The 25,746-nt window shown below is 42.3% G+C and overlaps 1 protein-coding gene across 2 annotated transcripts in view; it reads left to right on the plus strand.

Moving 5' to 3' along the window:
• Positions 1-25,746, plus strand: part of cdk2 (cyclin dependent kinase 2) — a 99,159-nt gene that overhangs the window by 60,859 nt on the left and 12,554 nt on the right. Inside the window, exons 1-3 of one of the 2 annotated variants that reach the window (XM_073070916.1) lie at positions 7,295-7,560; positions 11,379-11,456; positions 24,057-24,177. In XM_073070916.1, the coding sequence (XP_072927017.1) occupies positions 7,445-7,560; positions 11,379-11,456; positions 24,057-24,177 (315 nt within the window). In that variant the 5' untranslated portion in view covers positions 7,295-7,444. Of the gene's footprint in view, positions 1-7,294; positions 7,561-11,378; positions 11,457-24,056; positions 24,178-25,746 lie in introns of those variants that run through there. The other variant, XM_073070917.1, reaches the window with a different exon arrangement.

Below are 25,746 nucleotides of genomic sequence, written 5' to 3' on the forward strand. Positions count from 1 at the left end.
TTCTTAGAAATATTACACCAGGGAACTTGGAGCAGGAGGTGTCTTATGGGGCAGGCAGGTAGGCGGGTATTTTACAATGGGCTCCTGTGTTTTCCTGACACCTGAACTTGAGATTCTCAGAAATATTCCTGAATATTCCTTTTCCACCTTGAGCAGTCACAGGTCATAGATTCCCAGAATAGAAGAAAGATTCTCAGCTCAAGTGATTGAACATAGCTCCATATTGTTACGCATCTCAACAAGTACTGAGAAATACAAATGTCAACCCTGCAACTGGGGAATTTAATTCAGTAATGAAGTCTGGAATTAAGACTGAGTTATTTAAGTAATTAAATCAATCAGGAGTAACCTTTATTATCCATAAAGCCTATGGGATTGTCATAAAAACCCTCTGGGTTCGGAGATGGAAACCTGCCATTCATATGTGACTCAACTCATCAGTGTGGTTGACTCCTCAGACCCTCTGAAATGGCCCAGCAAGCAACACAGAGTCAAATGGAGATGGACAACAAACATGGCCCTTTTCTTGAATGATCTAATTCACGGACTACTCACAAGACTAAAAGAACACACAAATTGCAGAAACATGCATATTCAGTCTCCAGTGAAATACAAGTTATTTCACACTCATGACTCCAACTCTTCAGTGTGTAGGAGTTCTAGTGAATTATGGGCAACTCCAATCACTTGCTCAATAAAGCTGTAATGGTGAATATTTGGGTAAAAGATTCAGATGACAACTCTGAAAGTAGAATTAGGTCAGTCCTTAAAAGCTTCAGCTTTATTTACTACATCGCAAAAGGAGGCTATCTCACCCAACAGAGTAATCCCATTTTCCATTTCATTTCCCCATCACCTGTCTTTCACATGTGCCCATCAACTCCCTTTTTCTACTTAGCTACATCAAGAGATAATTTACAGCAGCTGATTAACCTACCAGCACACCTTTAGGATGTGGGAAGAAACTGAAGCATCTGGTGTAAATTTCTCACAAGGTCAGGACTGAATCCTTTTTTGGCGATCAATCTTCCTTGTCAATGTGTCAGTGAAGTACAAAAGTCAAATCCAGGTCTCAATTTATATTTTAAACTGTAACAGTTAAATCTTAAAACTTATTGGTACATGGGGCAGGGGTTCAGATTTGTGGATCATTGAAATCTATTTTGGAGAAGGTATGACCTGTACAAAAGGGATGGGTTACACCCAAACTCAAGGGGCACATAATATCTTTGTGGGAAAGTTTGCTAGAGCTATTGAGGAGGGTTTAAACTAGTTTGGCGGGTGGGTTGATGGGTCAGTTGGTGTAAAGGTAGATGTCGCGTGTAGAGAAACCGAGGAAGGATATGCAGTGGATGGGGCATAATTGCAGTCAGTTGGATGTGTTGAAATCTGTCGAGTTTAATGCAAGAAGTATCAGGGACAAGGGTCAGTACATGGAACTATGATGTTGTTGCTATTACAGAGACTTGGCTGTCACAAGGGCAGGAACGACTGCTGGCTGTCCCAGGGTTTAGATGTTTAAGAATGAACAGGGAGGGAGGTAAGAGTTGTGTAGTGGCATTGTAAATCAGGGAGAGAGTCACAGCTGCAGAAAGGGAGGATGTTAAGGAGTGATGGTCCACTGAGTCAGTCTGGTGGAATCAGAAACACGAAAGGAGCAATCACTGTTGGGAGTGTTCTATAGACTCCCCCTCCCGCCTCCCCAATAGCAACAGATACCAAGGACCGAGGAGTAGATCAGGAGGCAGATTTTAGGAAGGTACAAAAATAACAGGCTTGTCAAGGGTGATTGCAACTTCCCTAATATTGATTGGCACTTCCTTAGTGCAAAAGGTTCAGATGGAGTGGAGTTTGTTCAGTGTGTCCAAGATGGATTCTTGACACAATACGTAGACAGGCCGACTAGAGGAGAAGTCATATACTAGATGTAGTGTACGAACCTGGTCAGGTGACAGATCTCTCGGTGGGTCAACACTTTGGAGACAGTGACCACAATTCCCTGACCTTTGCCATAGCCTTAGAGAGGGATAGGAGCAGAAAATATGAAAAGTATTTAATTGGGAGAAGGTGAATGATAATGCTGTTAGGCAGGAACTTAAGAGTGTAAATTGGGAACAGATGTACTCGGGAAATGAGCAATGGAAATGTGGAGGTTGCTTAAGGAGCACTTCCATGCGGTTCTGGATGGGTCTGTCCCATTGAGGCAGGGAGAGGATGGTAAGGTAAAAGAACCATGGTTGACAAGAGAAGTGGAGTATTTAGTCAAGAGGAAGAAAGGAGGTTTAGGAAGCAAGGATCGAATAGGGCCCTTGAGGTAGCCCGGAAGAAGCTGAAAAATGGACTTGGGAGAGCTAGAAGGGGACATGAGGAGGCTTGGCAAGTAGGATTAAGGAAAACCCCAAGGTGTATTACATGTACATGAAGAACAGGAAGATGACTAAACTGAGAGTAGGACTGTTTATTATAAATTACTAAAAATGTTTCTATTTTCTATTGCACATTGCACATTTAGACAGAGACTTAAAGATGTTTACTCCTTATGTATATGAAGGATGTAAGTAATAAAGTTAATTCAATTCAACTGATCAGGGTTAGAAGAAGAAAAGTGCTTGAAGTTGGAGGAGGTAGGAATGCTTTTAATGAATACTGTACTTTGCTTCAGTATTCACCAATGAGAGAGACCTTGAAGAATGATAATATGGACAACAAATTTTTTGGTAAGTGTTGCTTCCTCAGAATTTATTTGTTGTTTATGGTAGACCGCTTGAAGCTGAACACAAATAAAAATTCAGACGACTTGTATCACATAAGAATGTGGAGTAACCAAGAAATTAACTTTTATTAAATATAATACATTAAATTGCATAATGTTGCTGACACTTTGCAATAGTTCAACTAACTGCTTTGTTGATGATTTTCATTTGTACTCATTGTCTGAGGATACTCACTTAAGTGTCCAATAATAATCAGCCAGCATTGATGGATTCCAGTTGCCCTGATACTGTTTCACCATGACTACAATGTCCCGGTGAAACCTTTCACCGTGCTCGTCACTGACAGCGCCAAGATTTGCAGGGAAGAAGTCCAAATGGGAATGCAGAAAATAAATCTTTAGTGGCATGTTGCACTTCATAGTTTTAAACCAGTTGCACAAAATTTGGTGCTCTGTAGTTGCTAAGAAAATTTTCAAGAACATCCTTGAATGCCTTCCATGTGATTTTCTCCAGTCCCACTACAAGTTCTTCGAATTGCCTGTCATTGATGATCTGTTTGATTTGTGGGCCAACAAAAATGCCTTCCTTAATATTGGCATCAATTATTCTGATTTAAAAATATGAATTGAAATAAAAAGCATAGGCGATTTTTAAAAAATGGTGCGTGATAGGGAAACTTCATGGTGATTTTCAAGATCAGCAGCCAGAAGTCCATAAAGTACACCCAAAAGTATTCAGGAATCAAAATCTTTGTTGCCTAGTGCAATAGGATAACTTTGGGAATTATATATACATCAGTGAGTCTTACATCACTGGTGGGCAAACTATTGTAGAAGATTCTCAAAAGACAGGATTTACAAACATTTAGAGAAGCATAACCTGATTAGGGATAGTCAACATGGCTTTGTGAGGGGCAGGTTGTGCCTTAGGAGCCTGATTGAATTCTTTGAGAAAGTGAAAAAACAAATTCATGAAAGTAGAGCAGTGGTGAGAACCACAAGATTTGGTGAAGGGAGGTGGAGGAGGGCTTACAGGACCACTTTGAATTGGTGGCCTGGACCATATTCAGGGATTCACCTTCCAATCTGAATGAATATGCCACAGCCATCACTGACTTCATCAAGACCTGTGTGGATCAGTTTGTGCCTTCAGGAACATACCCCAAGCCAGAAGCCCTGGATGAACCAGGAGATTCGCAGTCTGCTGAGGGCTGGAAGGTGATCCAGGTATGACATACAAAAAGGGAATTCCATGTGAAGATATAGACAAAAATCAGGGTTTGCATGCTATTACTTCTTATAAGGCAAAACCTAACAGCATAAATGGCAGTGATGCTTCACTCCCTGATGAGCTCACCACCTTTGAAAGGGAGAATAAAACTGCAACCGTGCAAATCTCCACAACATCTGGCAAATCTGTCTCGGAGGCCAATGTCTGAACATCCTTCAAGAGGATGTACCTTTACAAGGCATTAGGCTCCAAAGGTGTACTGGCCAGGTACTAAAAATCTGTGCCAACCCGTACCTGGCTGGAGTGTTCAAGGACATTTTTAGCCTCTTAGTGCTGTGGTCTGAGGTTCCCATCTGCTTCAAAAGTGTGACAATTATACCAGTGCCCAAGAAGAGCAAGGAGGGGTGCCTCAATGACTATTCCCAGGCAGCACTCACATCTACTGTAATGAAGTGCTTCAAGAGGTTGGTTATGGCAAGAATTAACTTTGCCTGAGCAAAGATCTGGACCTGCTGCAATTTGCCTACCACCACAATAGGTCTATAGTGGTTGCAATCTCACTGGCTCTCTATTCTGCTTTGGAGCACCTGGACAACTGCAAGTCATTCCGGCAGCCAGAGGAGTGCAGAGAGGAGTAAATAAAAGTACGGAAGGGACACGCGGAGTGGCCATTGTTGGGAGTGAGTGTGGGGGGTGTCAGGCTTCGGCTCGAAAGAGGCATCGGCTCTGGGTAAGCTGTCAGGGCAAATTTCTGTTAGGTTTCCCATTTTTCTTACTGTGTCAGGGGTACTTAGTGCAGTTTAAATGGCCATTGTGTGTTCTTCATGTTGGAGTCTCCCAGGGAACAACATCTGTGTGAAGGTCATCCAGCTGCAGCTCCTTGAAGACCGTGTTAGGGATGTGGAGCAGCAGCTGGATGACCTTCAGCTTGTACGGGAGAGTGAGGAGATAATCGATCAGACTTACAGGGAAGTAGTCACCCCAAAGTTGCAGGAGGTGGGTAGCTGGGTGACTGTCAAGAGAAGGAATGGGACGGTGAATAGGCAGTTAGCGCAGAGTACCCCTATCGCCATTCCTCTCAATAATAAGTATACCGTTTTGGATACTGTTGTGGGGGAATTCCAGGCAGACTAGGTTACTGGCATTGAACATGGGTCCGTGGTGCAGAAGGGAAAGAGGGAGAAGAGGGGAGCGGTAGTGATAGGGGACTCAATAGTGAGAGGAACAGACAGGAGATTCTGTGGACATGAATGGGACACCTGGATAGAATGTTGCCTCCCAGGTGCCAGGGTCAGGATGCCTCGGATCACATCCACAGTATTTTGGAGGGGGAGGGGGAGCAGCTAGATATCTTGGTACATATTGGGACCAATGACATAGGAAGGAAAAGCAAAGAGGTCCTGAAAAGAGAATTTAGAGAACTAGGCAGAAAGTTGAGAAGCAGGACCTTCAGGTTAGTAATTTCTGGGTTACTGCCTGCGCCATGCACCAGTGAGGGTAGAAACAGGATGGTTTGGCAGATTAATGTATGGCTAAGAAGCTGGTGCAGGGGGCAGAGCTTCAGGTTCTTGGATCATTGGGATCTCTTCTGGGGGAGGTTTGACCTGTTCAAAATGGATGGATTACACCTAAACCCTAGGGGACCAATATTCTCGTGTGCAGGTTTGTTAGAGCTACTGGGGAGGGTTTAAATTAATTTGGCAGGGGGTTGGGAACCAGAATGAAGGGACTCAGGATAGGACAGATGGTAAAAAACATAGGATGCAGTCAGACTGTCAGGAAGGGCAGGTAGGACAAAATTGCAGCCAGTAAGGTGAGTATCAATACATTAGGAAAGCAAAATTTAAAAAAAAGTAGTGAATACTCAAAGTGTTATATCTCAATGCATAGAGTATAAGAAATAAGGTGGATGATCTGTTGCACTTTTACAGATTGTTGGGTATGACATTATGGCCATCACTGAATCATAGTTGTAGTTGGGAGCCGAATGTCCAAGGTTACACATTGTATTGGAGGAACAGGAAGGTAGGGAGAAGGGGAGGTGTGGCTCTACTGGTAAAGAATGGCATCAAATCAGTAGAAAGATGTGACATAGGATTGGAAGATGTTGAATCCTGGGTTGAGTTTGGAAACTTCAAGGGTAAAAGGACCTGATGGCAGTTGTATACAGGCCTCCCAACGGTAGCTTGGATGTGGACTACAGGGTACAACAGGAAATAGAAAAGGCCTGTCAAAAGGGCAATGTTATGATAGTCATGGGAGATTTTAACATGCAGGTCAATTGGGAAAACCAGGTTGGTAATGGAGAGTGAGTTTGTTGAATGGCTTTTTAGAGCAGTTTGTCATTGAGCCTACTAGGGGATCAGCTGTACCAGATTGGGTGTTATGTAATGAACCAGAGGCGATTAGGGAGCTTAAGGAATAGGAACCCTCAGGGACCAGTGTTGACAATATGATTGAGTTCAATTTGAAATTTGATAGGGAGAAAGTAAAGTCTGATGTAGCAGTATTTCAGAGAAGTAAGTGAAATTACAGTGTATGAGAGAGGAGTTGACCAAGGTAGATTGGAAGGAGATGCTGACAGGGATGAGAGCAGAGCAGAAATGGTGTCAGTTCTGGGAAAATTGAGGAAGGTGCAGGATTGATGTATTCCAAAAACAAAGAAACACTCAAATGACAGAATAGCACAACCAAGGCTAACAAGGGAAGTCAATGCAATTGCAAAAGGAAAAAAGAGGGCACACAACAAAGAAAACATTAACGGGAAGATAAAGGATTAGGAAGCTTTTAAAAACCTACAAAAAGCAACTAAAAGAATCATTAGGAGGGAAAAGATGAAAAATGAAAGAAAGCTAGCCAACAATATCAAAGTGGACAGTAAAAGCTTTTTCAAGTATTTAAAAAATAAAAGAGAGATGAGAGTGGATATAGGACTACTGGAAAATGAGGCTGGAGAAATTATAACCAGGAACAAGGAGATGGCAGATGAACTAAATGAGTATTTTGCATCAGTCTTCACTGCGGAAGACACTAGCAGAATGCCTGATGACGGGACAGCTTCTTCCACCAGGCCATCAGACTGATGAACTCACGCTGACTTGAGTGTACTCTATATTACATTGACTGTTCTATTTATTATAAATTATTACAAATTACTATGATTGCACATTTGGATGGAGACATAACATAATGACTTTTACTCCTCACGTATGTTAAGGATGGAAGAAATAAAGTCAATTCAATTCAAGTCTCTTTTAATAATGCGTTCGATGACGCTTCTAGCTAACATTTCATGGACCAATAGCGTGAAAGGTGGGTGGGTCTGAAAGAGCGCGGGAAAGGCAGTGTAATGGCGCGCAGCTAACTGTTACAATATTTGTCATCTTCAAGCCCGGATGAAAGTCAATTGCAGCGCCAGATCACTAGAATTAAGTCGCCCTTTATTTAATCGTTCATTAACTGGAGCGTAAGGGTCGGGGTGGGGTGGGGGAACTGAGAGAATGGACAGTTTCCAGAAAGTAGAGAAAATAGGAGAAGGAACGTACGGTGTGGTTTATAAAGCCAAAAACAAAGACACGGGAGAAGTGGTGGCCCTGAAGAAAATCCGACTTGACACGTGAGTGATGTAGGGTCGCGAACAGCGGGTACACTGACGGGTGTAGGGATCTCACCACAGACACAAAAGATGCGAGGTTTTTTTGTGTTTTATTCGTCCTGATCGATACAAAGTTTAGCTCTGTCGGGGCGGGCAGTTATAAGTTATTCAAGGACTGGATTTTGCAAGTTTATTTGCTTACATTTTTTAGACGAGAAAACGCCAGCGTCAAGTAACATAAATAAAAAGACCTGGGAAATACAGAAAAGGATGACTTTTTAAAAAAAGAACTAACAACCGGGCTCGTGCAATTTCCGCTTGACGTCATGACATTAAGGCCATGTATTTTCATCTGTAGCTGGATTTGTACTTTAAGTTAGTTTTGTTGGTTTATGTGACAGGACACGCCACCTGGGTTGGCCACGTGCTGGTTTTTAATTTCTGTCCTGTGTTAATCTGGTCTCAGGGTGATTCTAAGGGGCACCAAGATTGTTGTGAGGAACCTAGAGATAAAGGTTCTGAGGTTTCTGTTCAGTAATTGCCTTTGACAGAGAGTGATATTTGTGGATTTGCTCAGCTCCTAGTTGAATCTTCCCGTTTGAGTGTCTCTTGGGGTTGATGATGATTTCTGAGAGTTCAGGGATAACTGATGAGGCTAAAATGGGACCCCACATTAAACTGTACATTAAACAGATAGTACCTGATCAGCAGGTAGTGCACATATTCCACTGTTTACACAGGGTATCTGTGTGTGCCCAATGCACTATTCCTTCACTGGAATCTGAGGGGTGGGGGGCCTTTGACCCATAGTGTGGTAGGAACTGAATACACTGCCTGAGAGAACAGGGGAAGCAAAGTAGCTGACGCCATTTTAAGGGGTCTGAAGGAGTGCTTGGATCAACTAGGTACAGAAGGCTATGGGCCAAGTGGTGGAAGATGGGATTAATGTGGATGTGTACCTACAGGTTCGCTCCTGGTGGTGAGGGTGAATAGTCTGTTTCCACATTGACATTGTCCAGGGTTCACGGAAGCCAGAAGGGTGGTGTATTTTTTTGAGGGGGCTTTGTACACATTTTTGAATCTTTTCACTTGACTGCTTGATAACCTCCCATGACAGCTTGAAGACGAGGGACTGTTTTGCAAGTCTGGTGACGAACATGCAAACAATGTTGACTGCCCACTGGAACGGAGGTGTGGAGGATTTTGCAGAGGCGACTCTCCAGTTCCCACTGTGGGCTGGGGGTCACTGCTGCCTGGCAGGCCACAAATCTTGTGAGTTTAAAGGCTTGATGTTTAAACAGTTTTCCTCACTTGGCTAAAGACAAAGCTGACACGCTGAAGGCAGTGGTGAGCATTCATCATTAATCTGCTGTCTTTCTCAATCTTGGGTGAATCCTGAGAAATGGGAAATAGATTATGTTCTATAATGTTTGATCCTAAATTTCTATTGTGAAGTAGCGGTGTTGTGCAGCAGGGGCAAGTTAGTAGAGTTCCTTTTGCTTTGTGGATGTTTAAATGTAAGATCAGTTATCTCACATGATTTGGTGAACAACTTCGCAATGATGTAGAGCAGTTAAATTTGGAAAAAGGTTGCCCCACAGGCCCTCTCGATTTAATTTGAAGGCTTAGGTGCTGTTGAAAAAGGTCATGTTATGGTTGATATTCTTCTCTTTTCCCTTGCAGTTGATGTACAGTGTACATTGTGGAGGATGAAAACCTCACCAGAATTTGGAATAAATGAAAAGAAAGGGTGGTAAAAATTCCATTGTCCGATTACCTTAGGGTGAAGAAATTTTTTTCCTGTCTCTGTTCTGAACAACTGGCCCCTTCTTTTGAAACTGACCACTGCTTGCAGACAACCCAGCCGTTCTTGTGCGATTACTGCAATTAGATTTGTTCTTTCTTGAAGGTGATCACAAGCTTTGAGTCACTTGAGTTTCCCCTTGCACAACATATCGATAAGTGGCAAGGTTTTGGATTTGTGACTGAAGTTGCTCTCCTCCAAACTAAGTAGGGATACTGCTTGCTCCTAGGGCCTTGTCTCTCATTCGACATGTGTCATTTGTTGACTTCTTGTTGGTCAGAATGCTGGTGATATAGCCACCTCCACAATCCTTCAGAGAAACCAAACTTTATTGGGTTCTCAGTGGTAGTTATTTCTTAAGTAGCTTCAGGATTTCAGCATCCATTACTTGATCATAATACTGGTTTTGATTCAGCGCAGTATTTCCTTATGAGACATTAAACCAAATCTCAGTCTTCCTTACAACTTCTCACCTCCCCATTCTACCCACCAGCTAATGACATCAAAAATATATTAATTAGTTTTAGAATTTCCTCCTGAAACTTCTCCAATCCTTTCATTCAGTGCTCCTTAAATCCAGGGTTTTCTTACCACCGGTCTTAATGTCATCTTGTGCAGCTTGGTAACACTTTTTGATGATGCTTCACAAGTTCCTTGGCATGTTTTACCACTGTAACACATAAATACAGATTATTATTTCAAGGATTTAGATTATTATTTCAAGGATTTATATACTTACGAAACAGAAGCAAGAGTAAACCATCCAGCCCTTCGTGCTTTCCCCACCATTCAGTAATGTGGCTAATCTTACACCTCAGCGTGACTTTCAGTGATTCATGTGCAAAGGGTACCCTGTTCCCTGAGAACACCATCGCCTTTCGATTTCTCACAATTTAACTTTGCCTTTTTTTAAAATCTGCTAATGTAAATGACTTCATATTTTTGCACACTGTATTCCATCTGCTCTGTCCTTGCCCAGTCCTTTAGCCTACCTGTATTTTCTGAAGCCACTCTGCACCCTCTGTATCATCAGAAAACTTGATCAAATCTAGAACTCATTGAAAAAGATTGCGAGCAATTGGGGGACTAATCTTGAACACTGCAGAACAGCACTAATCACAGCCTTCCACCCCAAAAATGACTCATTTATTCCTACTAAATATCTTCTACCTGTTAACCAGTCCTTAATCTGTTTTATTACTCCCAACACTATGTGATCACACCTCAGTGAAGGCCTTCTGAAAGTCCAGTTATGTCCTGCTAGTTACAACTTAGAATAAATTCAAAAATATGTCAAATCTGATTTTGCTTTCATAAATCCATTGTTCTCTCCATTTTATTTATTATTTTCCAAGTGCCCTGTTACCACTTTAATAATAGATTCTAGTATTTTTCTTCCTTTTGGCATCAGGATAACTAATTTATAATTCTGTCTTCACTCTTCCTCCTTTCTTAAACCGTGGAAGGTGCATAACCAAGCTAGGATCTTTGAAATTTTGGAAGGTGACATTCAATGGATCCTCTATCTCCATAGTTCGAGGGCACTGATGCGTAACAATAGCATCGTTGTCATGTTACTAGAGTGGTAATATAGAGACTTAATATAAATTATTTGATAACTGAGAGTCTGAATTTAGTTAAATAATCCTGGAGTGTTAAGTTGACATTTGTAATTGTGACCATAAAACTCTTGGTTTGTTTTAAACTCCCACTAGTGTGGTTTAGGGATATAAATCTGCTGTTTTTACCACGTCTGGTTTATTCATGACTCCTGACCCAAATCCCTAACCGCTCCGAGAAATGGTCAAGGAAACCACTTTAAGACCACGTGATGGTTCAAGCAGGTTCTTGATGTTACTTAAAGATTGCTGGGCTTGCCAATGATATCCATATTTGAAAAAAAATTAAAATGTATCTTATTAACAGGTAAAGACATTACTTTGTCTGAAGTGTGAAGAAAATCTATGCCCATTTTCTCTGTCTCATCCCAGACTCATTGTATGATTAATTATCACTACTGCATGATGTCTTTCAGGGAAACTGAAGGTGTGCCAAGTACAGCAATACGAGAAATCTCCCTTCTCAAGGAACTGAACCATCCCAACATAGTCAAGTAAGGATATTCTATGGTGCTTCTTGATTTTAAAGGAAGCAGTTCATAAAAAGAAAGCCTTTATATTTATGTAACGCCTTGTGACTATACATTTATGATGGTTCTTGTTCAATAACTTATTTTAAGGCATTGCTTGCTAGTTGGACAAATAATAGCAACCATGGTTCTGGCAGCAATAAGGCATGTTTGCGCAAACTGAGATTGCCTCTCAGTAATGATGTGTGTCTTCAGTATTGTGCAAAAGTTTTAGGCACCATGGATTTTTTAAAATATAAATTTTGTTTTAGATGTTCATTTTTTTTGTCTTCTGCATTAATGTATCAGTAGAAAAGAGCAAATTTTAGATTTCCAAACTTTCATTTTCCAAAAAATTAAATGTTAGAGAATTTTTTTGTATTTTGTTAAAGCAAGTAATATATTAAGTAATAAACCACTTTTCAAATGAAAACTTGATTACTTTGTATGTGTGTGGTCCAGTGCATGATTAAATAAAGATAAACAGGATGCTAATGATCAATGACATAATGAGTTGAATAAAGTAAACTGATTCACTGAAACAGGTTTAGAAGGGATCACACTGGGCGAAGAGCAGCCATACGAATAGGTGAGGATGTGACAGTTTAACCTTCAAATCATCAATTCTTCCACCACGGCAAGAGTGAGCATAGCAACAAGTCACCAGGTGGTCATCCTGCATCAGCAAGGCCTCTCTCAAACAAAAATTTCACAGCAGACAGGAGTTTCAAGATGTGCTGTCCAAACTCTTCTGAAGAAGCGCAAGTAAACGAGCAAGGTTGAGGACCAGAAACGCAGTGGTCGGCCATGGAAACCGAGCGCAGCAGACGAGATACGTCAGACTGACGTCCCTCCTAAATCAGAAGTCGTCCAGCACTGCTGTCGGCTCTGTACTCAGAAACCACTGGGACCCAAATACAGTACACCCCTCTACAGTCCGGGCAGGTCTTGTCAGAAGTGGTTTTCGTGGAAGAGTTGCTGTGAAAAAGCATTCCTCTGAAGTGGAAGCAAAGCCGAGAGACTCGCCTATGCAGAAAAACACAAGGACTGAGGTGCTGAGCAATGGCTGCAAGTGATCTGGACCGACGAGTCAATTTTTTGGCTCAAACAGGAGGCAGTTTGTCCTTAGAAGAGCTGGAGACTGCGACATGGATGAGTGTCTGCAGCCAATAGTGAAGCACGCTGGAGGTTCCCTGCAGGTTATGGGCTGCATTTCTGCAAATGGAGTTGGTGGTCTGGTCAGAAATAATAGACTCCTTAATGCTGAGAAGTACAAGCAGATTCTTGTCCATCAGGATGGCCCCAAACACATGACCAAGATCATAAAGAACTATCTTAAGCAAAAAGAACAAGGAGTTCAGCAACAGGTGGTGTGGCCTCCACAGAGCCCTGATCTCAACATCATCGAGGCTGTCTGGGATTACCTGGAGAGGCAGAAGCAACCGAGACAACCAAAGTCTGCAGAAGAACTGTGGCAGGTTCTCCCAGATTGGAACAACCCACCAGCTGATTTTCTTAAAACTGCACAACAATGTACCCAAGAGAATTGATGCAGTTTTAAAGACAAAGGGTGGTCACACCAAATATCAATGTTTTTACTGTTTACTCCTCTTTATAGTATTTTTTTGATATTTAGAAATATTTCATCTCATTATTTTTGAAAGCATCTTCACTTTACATACATTTTTTACATGTGCCTAAAACTTTTGTGCAGTACTGTATGTGTGGAAAAGGCGGTTGCACTGGTAGCAGTGAGGGGTGTATTTGCCCAAACTGTTCAAACTGGCAGTAGTGGGGTGTATATTTACGCAAACTGCAATCGCACTTGCAGCTGTGAGGGGTGTGTTTATGCAAGCAGGAATCACTGGGTTGGATATTTGCGCAAACTCTGTTCAGACTGACAGCAGCGAGGGGTGTATTTCATAAATGTAGATTGCACTGGCAGCTGCAAGATGAGCATTTGCACAAATGGAACACATTCCCAGCAGCGAGGCGTACTTTTGCCCAAACTGAGATCTCATTTGTTTAATGATGATTGTATTGCCCAGTAAAACTACACTCGTGAATATTGTCTGATCAGTGAGTTGGAGTGAGATGCTATTTGATGTCTCTGTACATAGTAGCCTGCTCCACACATTTGGGTCTAATGCATTGAGGACCCAGAGAGGAAATTAGATTTCTTGCAATTCGCAATGAGTCTTTGATTTTTAAATCATCTTTGAAATTTATTTGCACAATGCACAAAAATATGGAGCGGCACCACCCATTCTTGGCATCTATTCCTTGCACTGCAGTAGGTGTTATATAAGCTTTGTAACCAGAGATCTGAAGCATTTGCAACTCCATTGGGGTTGGAGACGGGAGGAATTTCGGGTTATTTATCGCAGCATTGGAATTGCATAGCTCCAGGGTCACTGGCTGGGCTTGACAATCCTTTTATCACTCTTTAAAAGCAATAGCAGCTTGTATTTGTATTGCATTATTATGTTGTATTATATATATTGCTTGTATCAACTGCTGCCTGAGAAGTGACTTGGAACCGCTCCAATTTGCCTACCAGAGCAACAGGTCCAGTGCAGATGCCATCTCATGGGCTCTTCACTCAGCCCTGGAACATCTGGACAGCAAAGATACAAACATCTGGATGCTCTTTATTGACTACAGCTCAGCATTCAACACTCAAAACTAATCAATAAGTCTTCAAGACCTTGGCCTCAATCTCCTTGTGCAATTGGATCCTCAATTTCCTCACTTGCAGGCTTCAGTCAGTTTAGATTGGCAATAACATCTCCTCCACAATCTCCATCAGTGCAGATGTACCGCAGGGCTGTGTGCTTAGCCCCCTGCTCTACTCACTTTACACTTATGACTGTGAGGCTAAGTACAGCTCCAATGTCGTATTTGAGTTTGCTGATGACGCCACTGTGACTGGCCAAATCAAAGGTGGTGATGAATCAGTATATATGAGGAAGATTGAAAATCTGGCTGAGTGCTGTCACAACAACAACCTCTCACTCAATGTCAGCAAAACCAAAGAGCTGATTATCGTTGACAGGAGAAGGATACCAGAGGTCTATGAGCCAGTCCTCATCGGAGGATCAGAGGTGGAAAGGCTCAGCAACTTCCTAGGTGATACTATTTCGGAGGAGCTGTCCTGGGCCCAGCACATAAGTGTCATTACAAAGAAAGCACAGTGGTGCCTGAGGAGTTTGTGAAGATTCAGTATGTCACCTAAAACTTTTGACAGATGTGCAGGGTGGAGAGTGTATTGACTGGTATGGAAAGAACAATGCCCTTGAATGGAAAACCCAGTAAAACGTAGTGGATACAGCCCAGTCCATCATGGGTAAAGCCCTCCCACCATTGAGCACATCTACATGGAGTATTGTCATGGGAAATCAGCATCCATCATCAGGGATGCCCACCACTCAGGACATGCTCTCTTCTCACTGCTGCTATCAAGAAGGTGGTACAAAAGCCTCAGGCCTCACACTACCAGGTTCAGGAATAGTTCTTGCCCCTCAACCATCAGGCTCTTAAACCAAAGAGGATAACTTCGCTTCACTCGCCTCATCACTGAACTGTTCTCACAACCTATGAGCTTACCCTCAAGGACTCTTCATCGGGTATTCTAGATAGTTATGCTTCTTTGCTTGTTTATTTATTTTTTGTATTTGCACAGTTTGTTGTCTGGTTGAACGTGCAAGTTGGTGCGGTCTTTCGTTGATTCCATTACGGTTACTATTTTATTATGGATTTATTGAGTGTGCCCACAAGAAAATGAATCTCAAGGTTGTATATGGAGACATAAATGTGATTTATTTATCACATGTACATCGAAACATACAGTGAAATACATCATTGGTTTCATTATTTCACAGTACATTAATTATCAAAGTACATATACAGCATGTCACCATATACAACCCTGAGATTCATTTCTTGCGGGCATACACTAAGTCCAAGAAACTTAATAGAATCAATGGAAGACTACACCTAACAGGATGGGCAAACAACCAATGTGTAAAAGACAACAAACTGTGCAAGTACAAAAATAAATAAATAAGCAATAATTATCAAGAACATGAGATGAAGAGTCCTTGAAAGTGTGTCCATAGGTTGTGGGGACAGTTCACTCGCCCCATCATTGAAGTTATCCCCTCTGGTTTAAGAGCCTGATGGTTGAGGGGTAATAACTGTTCCTGACCCTGGTGGTGTGAGTCCTGAGGCTCCTGTGCCACCTTCGTAATGGCAGCAGTGAGAAGAGAGCATGGCCTGGGTGGTGGGGGTCCCTGATGATGGATGCTGCTTTCCTGCAACAACTCTCTGTGTAGATGTGCTCAATGGTGGGGAGGACTTTACCTGTGATAGATTGGGCTGTATCCACTATTTTTTGTAGGATTTTCTGTTCAATGGCATTGGTGTTTCCATAACGGGCCGTGATGCAGCCAGTCAATATACTCTCCATCACACATCTATAGAGGTTTGTCAAAGTTTTAGATGTCATGCTGAATCTTCACTAACTCCTAAGGAAATAGAGGTGGTGCCATGCTTTCTTCGTGATTGCACTTGCTAGGCCCAGAACAGGTCCTCCGAAATAACACGGAGGAACTTAAACTTGCTGACCCTCTCTAACTCTGATCCTCTAATGAGGACCGGCTCATGGATCTCTGGTTTCCTCCTCTTGAAATCAACAGTCATCTCTGTGGTCTTGCTGACATTGGATGAGAGGTTGTTGTTGTGACACCACTCAGCCAGATTTTCCATCTCCCTCCTGTACACTGATTCATCACCTTTTGATTCGGTCAATGACGGTGTCACCAGCAAACTTAAACATGGCACCGGAGCTGTACTTGGCCACACGGTCATAAGTATAAAGCAAGTAGAGCAATGTGCGAAGCACACGGCCTTGTGATACACCTGTGCTGATGGAGATTATGGAGGAGATGTAAATCCAAGCTGACTGGGGTCTGCAACTGAGGAAATTGAGGATCCAGTTGCACAAGGAGGTATTGAGACCAAGTTCTCGAAACTTATTGATTAGTTTTGAGGAGATAATAGGACAGAATCGCTGCAGTTGATGAAGAGCATCCTGATGTATGTATCTTTGCAGTCCAGATGTTCCAGGGTTGAGTGAAATGGCATCGGCTGTTGACCTGTTGCTCCGGTAGGCAAACTGGAGCAAATCCAAGTTGCTTCTCAGGCAGGAGTTGATAAGTTTCATCAACAACCTTTTGAAATACTTCATCACTGTGAATGTGAGTGCTGCTGAACCATAGTTACTGAGACAGGCACCGGTATAATTGAAACCTGTGTGAAGCAGGTGCGTACCTCAGTCTGCCAAAATGAGAGGTTAAAGATCTCAGTGAATGTTCAACCAATACACCCAAATATCTGCTGGGGTAGCCTGTAAGTGTCACCACACATTCTGCTGCCATCATAACGTGCCCATGATGTTCCGCACAAACAGCATGAACAACAACTGGGAAAAGAAAGGCAATAACAGTAAAGCCGCACACATTAATAAGAGATATTGTGGTAGGTGGCCAAATGGTTGGTCAAAGAAGGAAGTTTGGAAGAGACCTTTGAGGGGAAATAAGTGGGGATGTATAGAGAGAAATTGGGAGGACTGATTGCCTCCTAAGACACAGCAATTAAAATTAGAGATAAGGGCAGATCTTGCAGAGCTATGAGGAAAGGGGAGATCACAGATCAGAGACGTGGAAGGATTTCCAAGAAAATTGATTCAAGTCTTCACTGGTTATGCAGTGATGTTAAATAATCTAATGATAATAGACAATAGGTGCAGGAGTAGGCCATTCGGCCCTTCTAGCCAGCACCGCCATTCACTGTGATCATGGCTGATCATACACAATCAGTACCCCGTTCCTGCCCTCTCCCCATATCCCTTGACCCCGCTATCTATAAGAGCTCTATCTAACACTCTTGAATGCATCCAGAGACTTGGCCTCCACTGCCTTCTGGGGCAGAGCATTCCACATATCCACCACTCTCTGGGTGAAAAAGTTTTTCCGCATCTCTGTTCTAAATGGCCTACCCCTTATTCTTAAACTGTGGCCTGTAGTTCTGGACTCACCCATCAGCGGGAACATGCTTCCTGCCTCCAGCGTGTTCAATCCCTTAATAATCTTATATGTTTCAATCAGATCCCCTCTCATCCTTCTAAATTCCAGTGTATACAAGCCCAGTCACTCCAATCTTTCAACGTATGACAGTCCCGCCATTCCGGGAATTAACCTTGTGAACTTACGCTGCACTCCTTCAATAGCAAGAATGTCCTTCCTCAAATTTGGAGACCAAAACTGCACACAGATTTGAAAGATTGCCATATACACTGGACTTTTTAATCAGACCTTTTTTATCCTCTGCCGCACTGTGCCAAACAGAAACCATTATTAAATTTAATTTTGAGAAAATTCAAATTGCGGCTTGTTTGGTTACATTCTGTATGGTTAATCTGAACTAAAGCAAGAATGTGTTTCTGTGGTGTGGGGGTGCATTTCAATTGGCGGGTTGGTGCAACGTGGCTATGGTCTATGACTTCTGTTTAATAAGATCCCCAAAGTGCAATTAAGATCCACAGCTTTTAGACAAGCAGCAAAGCTGCCCATGTGTGGGTGTTGAGTCTCCTTGGCTTGGATATCTCCAAGCCAGCTACTTAAGTGAAACTGAATTCCTGTCATTGCTTGATCCTGTACAACTGCTCAGTGTAACAGCTGAACATATCTGTGATGTTATCAGATCTGAAATGCCAGCTTGTTTGAGCTGGAAGAGTATGTGTAAACACTCGTACATTCCTGTAACATTGCAGGCACTTTCAAGGATCGTGTTTGGAGGTGAGACTTGCATTGTTTGTATTTTCATATGGCCCAACTTGCCTTTTTAATCAGTTGTTGCAACAGCAAGGAAGAGAAAGCTTGGGCTATCATTTGATTCCTTTGTAAAGTTAGTGTTAGAAGTTTATCACCAGCTGCACTGTTTTCTCCTCTTGCTCGCAGGTGGTGAATGTTCATTGTTAGGGGAAGAAATCTAAAAGACTTTTTTTTTCTTGATTGTGACGCATATTGGGTTACAATTTCATAGAAACATAGAAAACCTACAGCACAATTAAGGCCCTTCGGCCCACAAAGTTGTGCCGAACATGTCTTTACCTTAGAAATTACTAGGCTTACCCATAGCCCTCTATTTTTCTAAGCTCCATGTACCTATCCAAAAGCCTCTTAAAAGACCCTATTGTATCCGCCTCCACCACCGTTGCCGGCAGCCCATTCCACGCACTCACCACTCTGAGTAAAAAAAAAAACCCTGACATCTCCTCTGTATCTACTCCCCAGCACCTTAAACCCGTGTCCTCTTGTGGCAACCATTTCAGCCCTGGGAAAAAGCCTCTGACTATCCACACAATCAATGCCTCTCATCATCTTGTACACCTCTATCAGGTCACCTCTCATCCTCCGTCACTTCAAGGAGAAAAAGCTCAGCCTATTCTCATAAGGCATGCGCCCCAATCCAGGCAACATCCTTGTAAATCTTCTCTGCACCCTTTCTATGGTTTCCACATCCTTCCTGTAGTGAGGCGACCAGAACTGAGCACAGTACTCCAAGTGAGGTCTGACCAGGGTCCTATATAGCTGCAACATTACCTCTCGGCTCCTAAACTCAATCCCACGATTGATGAAAGCCATATGCCTTCTTAACCACAGAGTCAACCTGTGTAGCAGTTTTGAGCATCCTATGGACTCGGACCCCAAGATCCCTCTGATCCTCCACACTGCCAAGAGTCTTACCATTAATACTATATTCTGTCATCATATTTGACCTACCAAAATGAACCACCTCACACTTATCTGGGTTGAACTCCATCTGCCACTTCTCAGCCCAGGTTTGCATCCTATCAATATGTCCCATTGAAATCTCTGACAGCCCTCCACACTATCCACAACACCCCCAAACTTTGTGTCATCGGCAAACTTACTGACCCATCCCTCCACTTCCTCATCCAGGTCATTTATAAAAGTCACCAAGAGTAAAGGTCCCAGAACAGATCCCTGAGGCACACCAATGGTGACCGACCTCCATGCAGAATATGACCCGTCTACAACCACTCTTTGCCTTCTGTGGGCAAGCCAGTTCTGGATCCACAAAGCAAGGTCCCCTTGGATCCCATGCCTCCTTACTTTCTCAATAAGCCCTGCATGAGCTACCTTATCAAATGCCTTGCTGAAATCCATATACACTACATCTACTGCTCTTCTGTCATCAACGTGTTTAGTCACATCCTCAAAAAATTCAATCAAGCTCGTAAGGCACGACCTGCCCTTGACAAAGCCATGCTGACTACTCCTAATCATATTATACCTCTCCAAATGTTCATAAATCCTGCCTCTCAGGATCTTCTCCATCAACTTACCAACCACTGAAGTAAGACTCACTGGTCTATAATTTCCTGGTCTATCTCTACTCCCTTTCTTGAATAAAGGAACAACATCCGCAACCCTCCAATCCTCTGGAACCTCTCTGTTCCCATTGATGCAAAGATCATCGCCAGAGGCTCAGCAATCTCCTCCCTCGCCTCCCACAGTAGCCTGGGGTACATTTCGTCCAGTCCCGGCGACTTATCCAACTTGATGCTTTCCAAAAGCTCCAGCATATCCTCTTTATTAATATCTACATGCTCAAGCTTTTCAGTCTGCTGCAAGTCATCACTACAATCACTAAGATCCTTTTCCATAGTGAATACTGAAGTAAGGTATTCATTACCTCTGCTGTCTCCTCCAGTTCCATACACACTTTCCCACTGTCACATTTGATGGTTCCTATTCTTTCACATCTTATCCTCTTGCTCTTCACATACTTGTAGAATGCCTTGGGGTTTTCCTTAATTCTGCCCACCAAGGCCTTCTCATGGCCCCTTCTGGCTCACCTAATTTCCTTCTTAAGCTCCTTCCTAATAGCCTTATAATCTTCTAGATCTCTAACATTACCTAGCTCTCTGAACCTTCTGTAAGCTTTTCTTTTCTTCTTGACTAGATTTATTACAGCCCTTGTACACCACGGTTCCTGTACCCTACCATAACTTCCCTGTCTCATTGGAACATACCTATACAGAGCTCTACACAAATATCCCCTGAATATTTGCCACATTTCTTCCGTACTTTTCCCTGAGAACATCCGTTTCCAATTTCCTGCCTGATAGCCTCATAATTCCCCTTACTCCAATTAAACGCTTTTCTAACTTGTCTGTTCCTATCTCTCTCCAATGCTATTGTAAAGGAGATAGAATTATGATCACTGTCTCCAAAATGCTCTCCCACTGAGAGATCTGACACCTGACCAGGTTCATTTCCCAATACCAAATCAAGTACAGCCTCTCCTCTTGTAGGCTTATCTACATACTGTGTCGAGAAACCTTCCTGAACACACCTAACAAACTCCACCTTATCTAAACTCTTTGCTGTAGGGAGATGCCAATCGATATTTGGGAAATTAAAATCTCCCATCACGACAACTCTATTATTACACCTCTCCAGGATCTGTTTCCCTATCTGCTCCTCGATATCCCTGTTACTATTGGGTGGCCTATAAAAATCACCCAGTAAAGTTATTGACCCCTTCCTGTTCCTAACCTCCACCCACAGAGACTCCGTAGACAATCCCTCCATGACGTCCACCTTTTCTGCAGCCGTGACACGATCTCTGATCAACAGTGCCACGCCCCCACCTCTTTTGCCTCCCTCCCTTTCTTTTCTGAAACATCTAAAACCTGGCACTTGAAGTAACCATTCCTGCCCCTGAGCCATCCAAGTCTCTAATGGCCATCACATCATATCTCCAAGTACTGATCCACACTCTAAGCTCATCCCTTTTGTTCCCAACACTCCTTGCATTAAAATAGACACATCTCAAGCCTTTGGTCTGAGCGCGTCCCTTCTCTATTACCTGCCTATCCTCCCTCTCGCACTGTCTACAAGCTTTCTCTATTTGTGAGCCAACCTCCTCTTCCCCAGTCTCTTCAGCTCAGTTCCCACCCCCCAACAATTCTAGTTTAAACTCTCCCCAGTAATGCATGCTGGCAGGAGGTTTCTTTTTATAAAAAGCCAGTTTCTGTTTTGTTCTGAAAGGGGATGATAAATCAAATAAAGACACTTGGAAATGCTCAACAGGTCAGGTAGCATCTGTGGAGAGGGAAACATCTTGATTTGGGCCAGTGACATTTCTTCAGAGCTTGGAAAGGTCAGAGAGAGGTTTTAAGTAACAACAGATACAGAAAGTAGCAAAGTGTTACCTAATATTTCAAATCTGGGTATAATGAGTTCAAATCATGCCAAAGAAGCTGGGGAATTAAAATCCCAATTAAATAAGTCTGGAATAAAGAGCTTGGTCCAGTAATGGGACCATGAACTTATTAGAGTTTTGTGTACAAACCCATCTTCGTCACTCGTATACTTGCCCAGTCTAGCTGATCTATATAACTCCAGACCCACAGCAACATGATCAACTCCTAACTGCTTTTGGAAGTGGCCCAGTGATTCACTTAGTTCAGAGGCAATTGGGGTCTGATGATAAATGCCCGCTTGTATCTTGCGAACAAAATGAAAGGAAAGCATGGCGGAAGAGCAAAGTAGGAAATCCTATGATGGTATGTAAGGCAGGAGAGATTTGATGGTACTTGGGGTGATGTTGCAAGATGAAAGGGCTGTACAAGTAAAGAATCAAAAGATGGCTGTAAGGGTCAACAATAGAATCATTGGCAATAATAGCTGTCCATAACTGCAGCAGTAGTAATGGTCTGAGTGATGTAAAATGATGCTAAGTTCAGAAGATTCTAAAGTTCTTAATTAAAAGTTGAAATGCTTTTCCTTGAGCTTCATTCAAACATGAAAGAACCTTTGTGTCATCTGTAAACTTACTAACCCACCCTTCCTCTTCCTCATCCAAGTCATTTATAAAAATCACAAAGAGCAGGGGTCGCAGAAGAGATCCCTGGAGAATATCACTGGTCATTGACCCCCAGGCAAAATACACTCCATCTACAACCACCCTCTGCCTTCTGTTGGTAAGCCAATTCTGAATCCACACAGCCAAGTTTCCCTAGATCCCATGCCCCTGACTTTCTGAGTGAGGGTACATTATCAAATACCATATACACCACATCCACTGCTCTACTTTCATCAATGTGTTTTTTCACATACACATAATTCAATCAGGCTCATGAGGCACAACCTGCCCCTCACAGAGCTATATGGACTATGTGGAAGTCGAATCCGGATAAGCTCACTCAGAGACTGTATAAGTACAAACTCTTTATTCAAAGAACCTGGGGCTTACTCATATAGTTGCTCAAACAGGAACAGTCTGATTGTTCAAGCCCGATCCACCAACTAACTCCCCTTATGAATGGATATATTCTGGTACCAGGCTGGAGTCAAAGTTATCTATTACATGACAGTCCAAAAAAACAAATTACAGAATAGGTATAATGGCCTCATATACACAAAACAGACTGGAGCTGTCCTATCTCTATGCTTGACTGCACAAGGAGATAAGCATTCTGAAACCCTAACTGGCTACCTTTAAAGAGAAATTTTGCTCAGCATTCAATAACAAAATTAGCACATCTGTTGATCATCAGCGGTTTCTTTCAGTAAAACAGGCTGCTGTTGTTTAACAAAGTGTTAACCCTTTTACACACTTTATCAACTATCCCTAATCAGACGAATTAAAACAGAAAGCAACCCAAATCTTGGGATCATTTTACGTGTGACTGAGCATAATTGTTATGGAAAGCAAAGGTTAGTCTGGACTTCCTCTGTACTTGGATTCTTGCTGCGGCTCTCATTACTGTGTGGTGGAGCTGATTTCATAAAAGGCTGTTGCAACTCCCTTGGAAGCTTTGACTCTGATTTTGGTCTAGGTCAGGAGAGCATGACAAGGAAGAAAGTATCCCATCTTCCTCTGGCATCATGCAACAGCTTGCTGTTGTATAGCTCCCACTTGGAGTGGCTTTCACATATTTTCACAGATCAAGGCTTTTCAAAGGGGCATAAAACAGACAAAACAATCACCTTGGCTGATTTGTGGTTTTTTGCAAAACTCAAATTCAAGATTTGTCAAATAGCCCTTCTAAAGTAATTTAATATCTTGCCATTCTTTCAAGGGTTGGTACCTGTGGCCACATTGTACAGGGTAGAATTTTGATTAATGTAGTGCAAGTGCTCTGTCACTAAAATGGCTGAATTGTTGACCCTGGCTAACTTTCCCCATACTACGTTCAAGGGTAGGTCATGCAGGCTGACTTGGCATGCACAATTGGTTTTGTTGATGGCTGCAAATAATCCCCACCCACTTTCAATACCTCTGTTGCAGCCCATGTCAAATTGGTTGGCAACCAGATCATACTTGAGGAGGATAGCTTCCATCTGCAAGTATAAAATGTGCATTGTCCAAGTACTGAATCCACCCCAACACAATGAGTGAGCAAAAGTTCTTTCTGGAGAAGAGAGTTGGGAATGACTGGATCACTAGTATTCCTCTTTTCCCCTTCCTCCACCCCTGCTCCCTCAGGTTACTTGATGTCATTCATACGGAGAATAAACTCTATTTGGTCTTTGAGTTCCTGCATCAGGATCTGAAGAAGTTCATGGACGTCTCTTCGGTCACTGGGATCCCATTGCCACTCATCAAGGTAAAAGCACATTGGTTTTGTGGAATGAAGTTAAAATTAAATGGAGCAAGAGCAAATCGAATGCTTGAGGGGCTTAGTGCAATTGATATCTTCCCCACTATGTGCTCCATTGTATTGTGGCTTAGTTTATTATTTTGTCAGCCAGCATTATGGGGAAATTTCTGATGCAAGTTAAACTACTCAAAAATGTAGATTTAATCAAACTTAAACAGCAAGTTGGAGAACTGCATAAAATAGATTTTATGCCTTTTTAAAAAAAGCGAAACATCTATTTCTTAGATGATATTTGGCAGGCATTCAGTTTGGTTAATTCTATGGTGAATGGTGAAGAACACCCAAAGGGAGCACCAGCTGAAGAATTGGTGCGTTAATGAGGAAGACCTTGCATTTACAGTGTGCATTTTACAGTCTCAGGGCATTATAAAGCTTCTTCTCAACGTAGACAACCTTTTACAAACTTTTGCCGTGCAAGCAAGCAAGCCAGCCCATATGCGCAGAGCAAGAATGCACAAACAGCAATGAAATATTTCACCATTTGCTCTGTTTTGTTTGACAGCTAAATGATAAGAAAACTGTTCTGGTTCATTTTGAATGGTGCCATATCTTGTATCCACCCAAACATTTTGTCTAAAAGATTAACTACAGATTGTGATGATTTTTTTTCCAAAATGACTTGTTAACCTGGATAGCGCAATATTGAGGTACCAACAGTTTGCGGTACAGCTGAGAATGCATCTTGATTGACAACTTGTGCCATTTGCCGAGGCGTGTATTGGGGTCCAGCGTTGTTTTGGACAGTTGGGTTGACTTTCTTCATTGGGACATTTTAAGATTTCAAGGGTCCTTGACAAGATGCATACAGAGAGAATAGTTTCCACTCTGGGAATAGTTTCAGAACAAGGGGTTGCCTATTTCAGACATATGAGGAGCAATTTTTTTCCTCTGTGGTAATGGTGAATTTCTGTGGAGGGCTGAGTTATTATTCAAGATTGAGATGGATGTGTTTGGGTTTATTGAGAAATTAGGGTTATGGGGTAGAAAAACAGAAGCCAAGATAAGACGAGCCATAATATTATTGAATGGCGAATCAGGCTCAAGGGCTGAATAGTCCACTCCTTTTCCAGTTCCTTTTGTTATTATTGACCATTGTGGGAAAAACAATCCTTTGCTGGGCAACTTAACTGGAATCAAAAAGATGAATCAGAAGATGGGTTGGTCATCCTGCTAAAGCTGTATATGATTATTCTGGACGTTTAGGACTTGCGTTATGATACTGGGGCTCGGCAAGAAGTGATCCTGTAGCTCCAGAAGTTGACCTTCAGTCGCAGGCTGTATGCACTGTTTAGTTCACTTACAAACCTTCCATTGACGATAGAGTATTTAACTTGGCAGTTCCTCCAACCACATGTGAAAAATAGCTCATTCTACTTGTAATAGAACAGGGGGTTTTAGAATTTTTTGTTTTTGGTTTAATAATGGTCCTTTTATCTTTTTGAGATTTTAAAAAATTTATTTTATCCTAGTCTCTGTACTGCTGGCACTTTTGTTCTAACTTGTCATCTTTTAGCC

This window comes from Hemitrygon akajei, chromosome 18 (assembly GCF_048418815.1).
Source record: "Hemitrygon akajei chromosome 18, sHemAka1.3, whole genome shotgun sequence".
NCBI classification, from domain to species: domain Eukaryota; kingdom Metazoa; phylum Chordata; class Chondrichthyes; order Myliobatiformes; family Dasyatidae; genus Hemitrygon; species Hemitrygon akajei.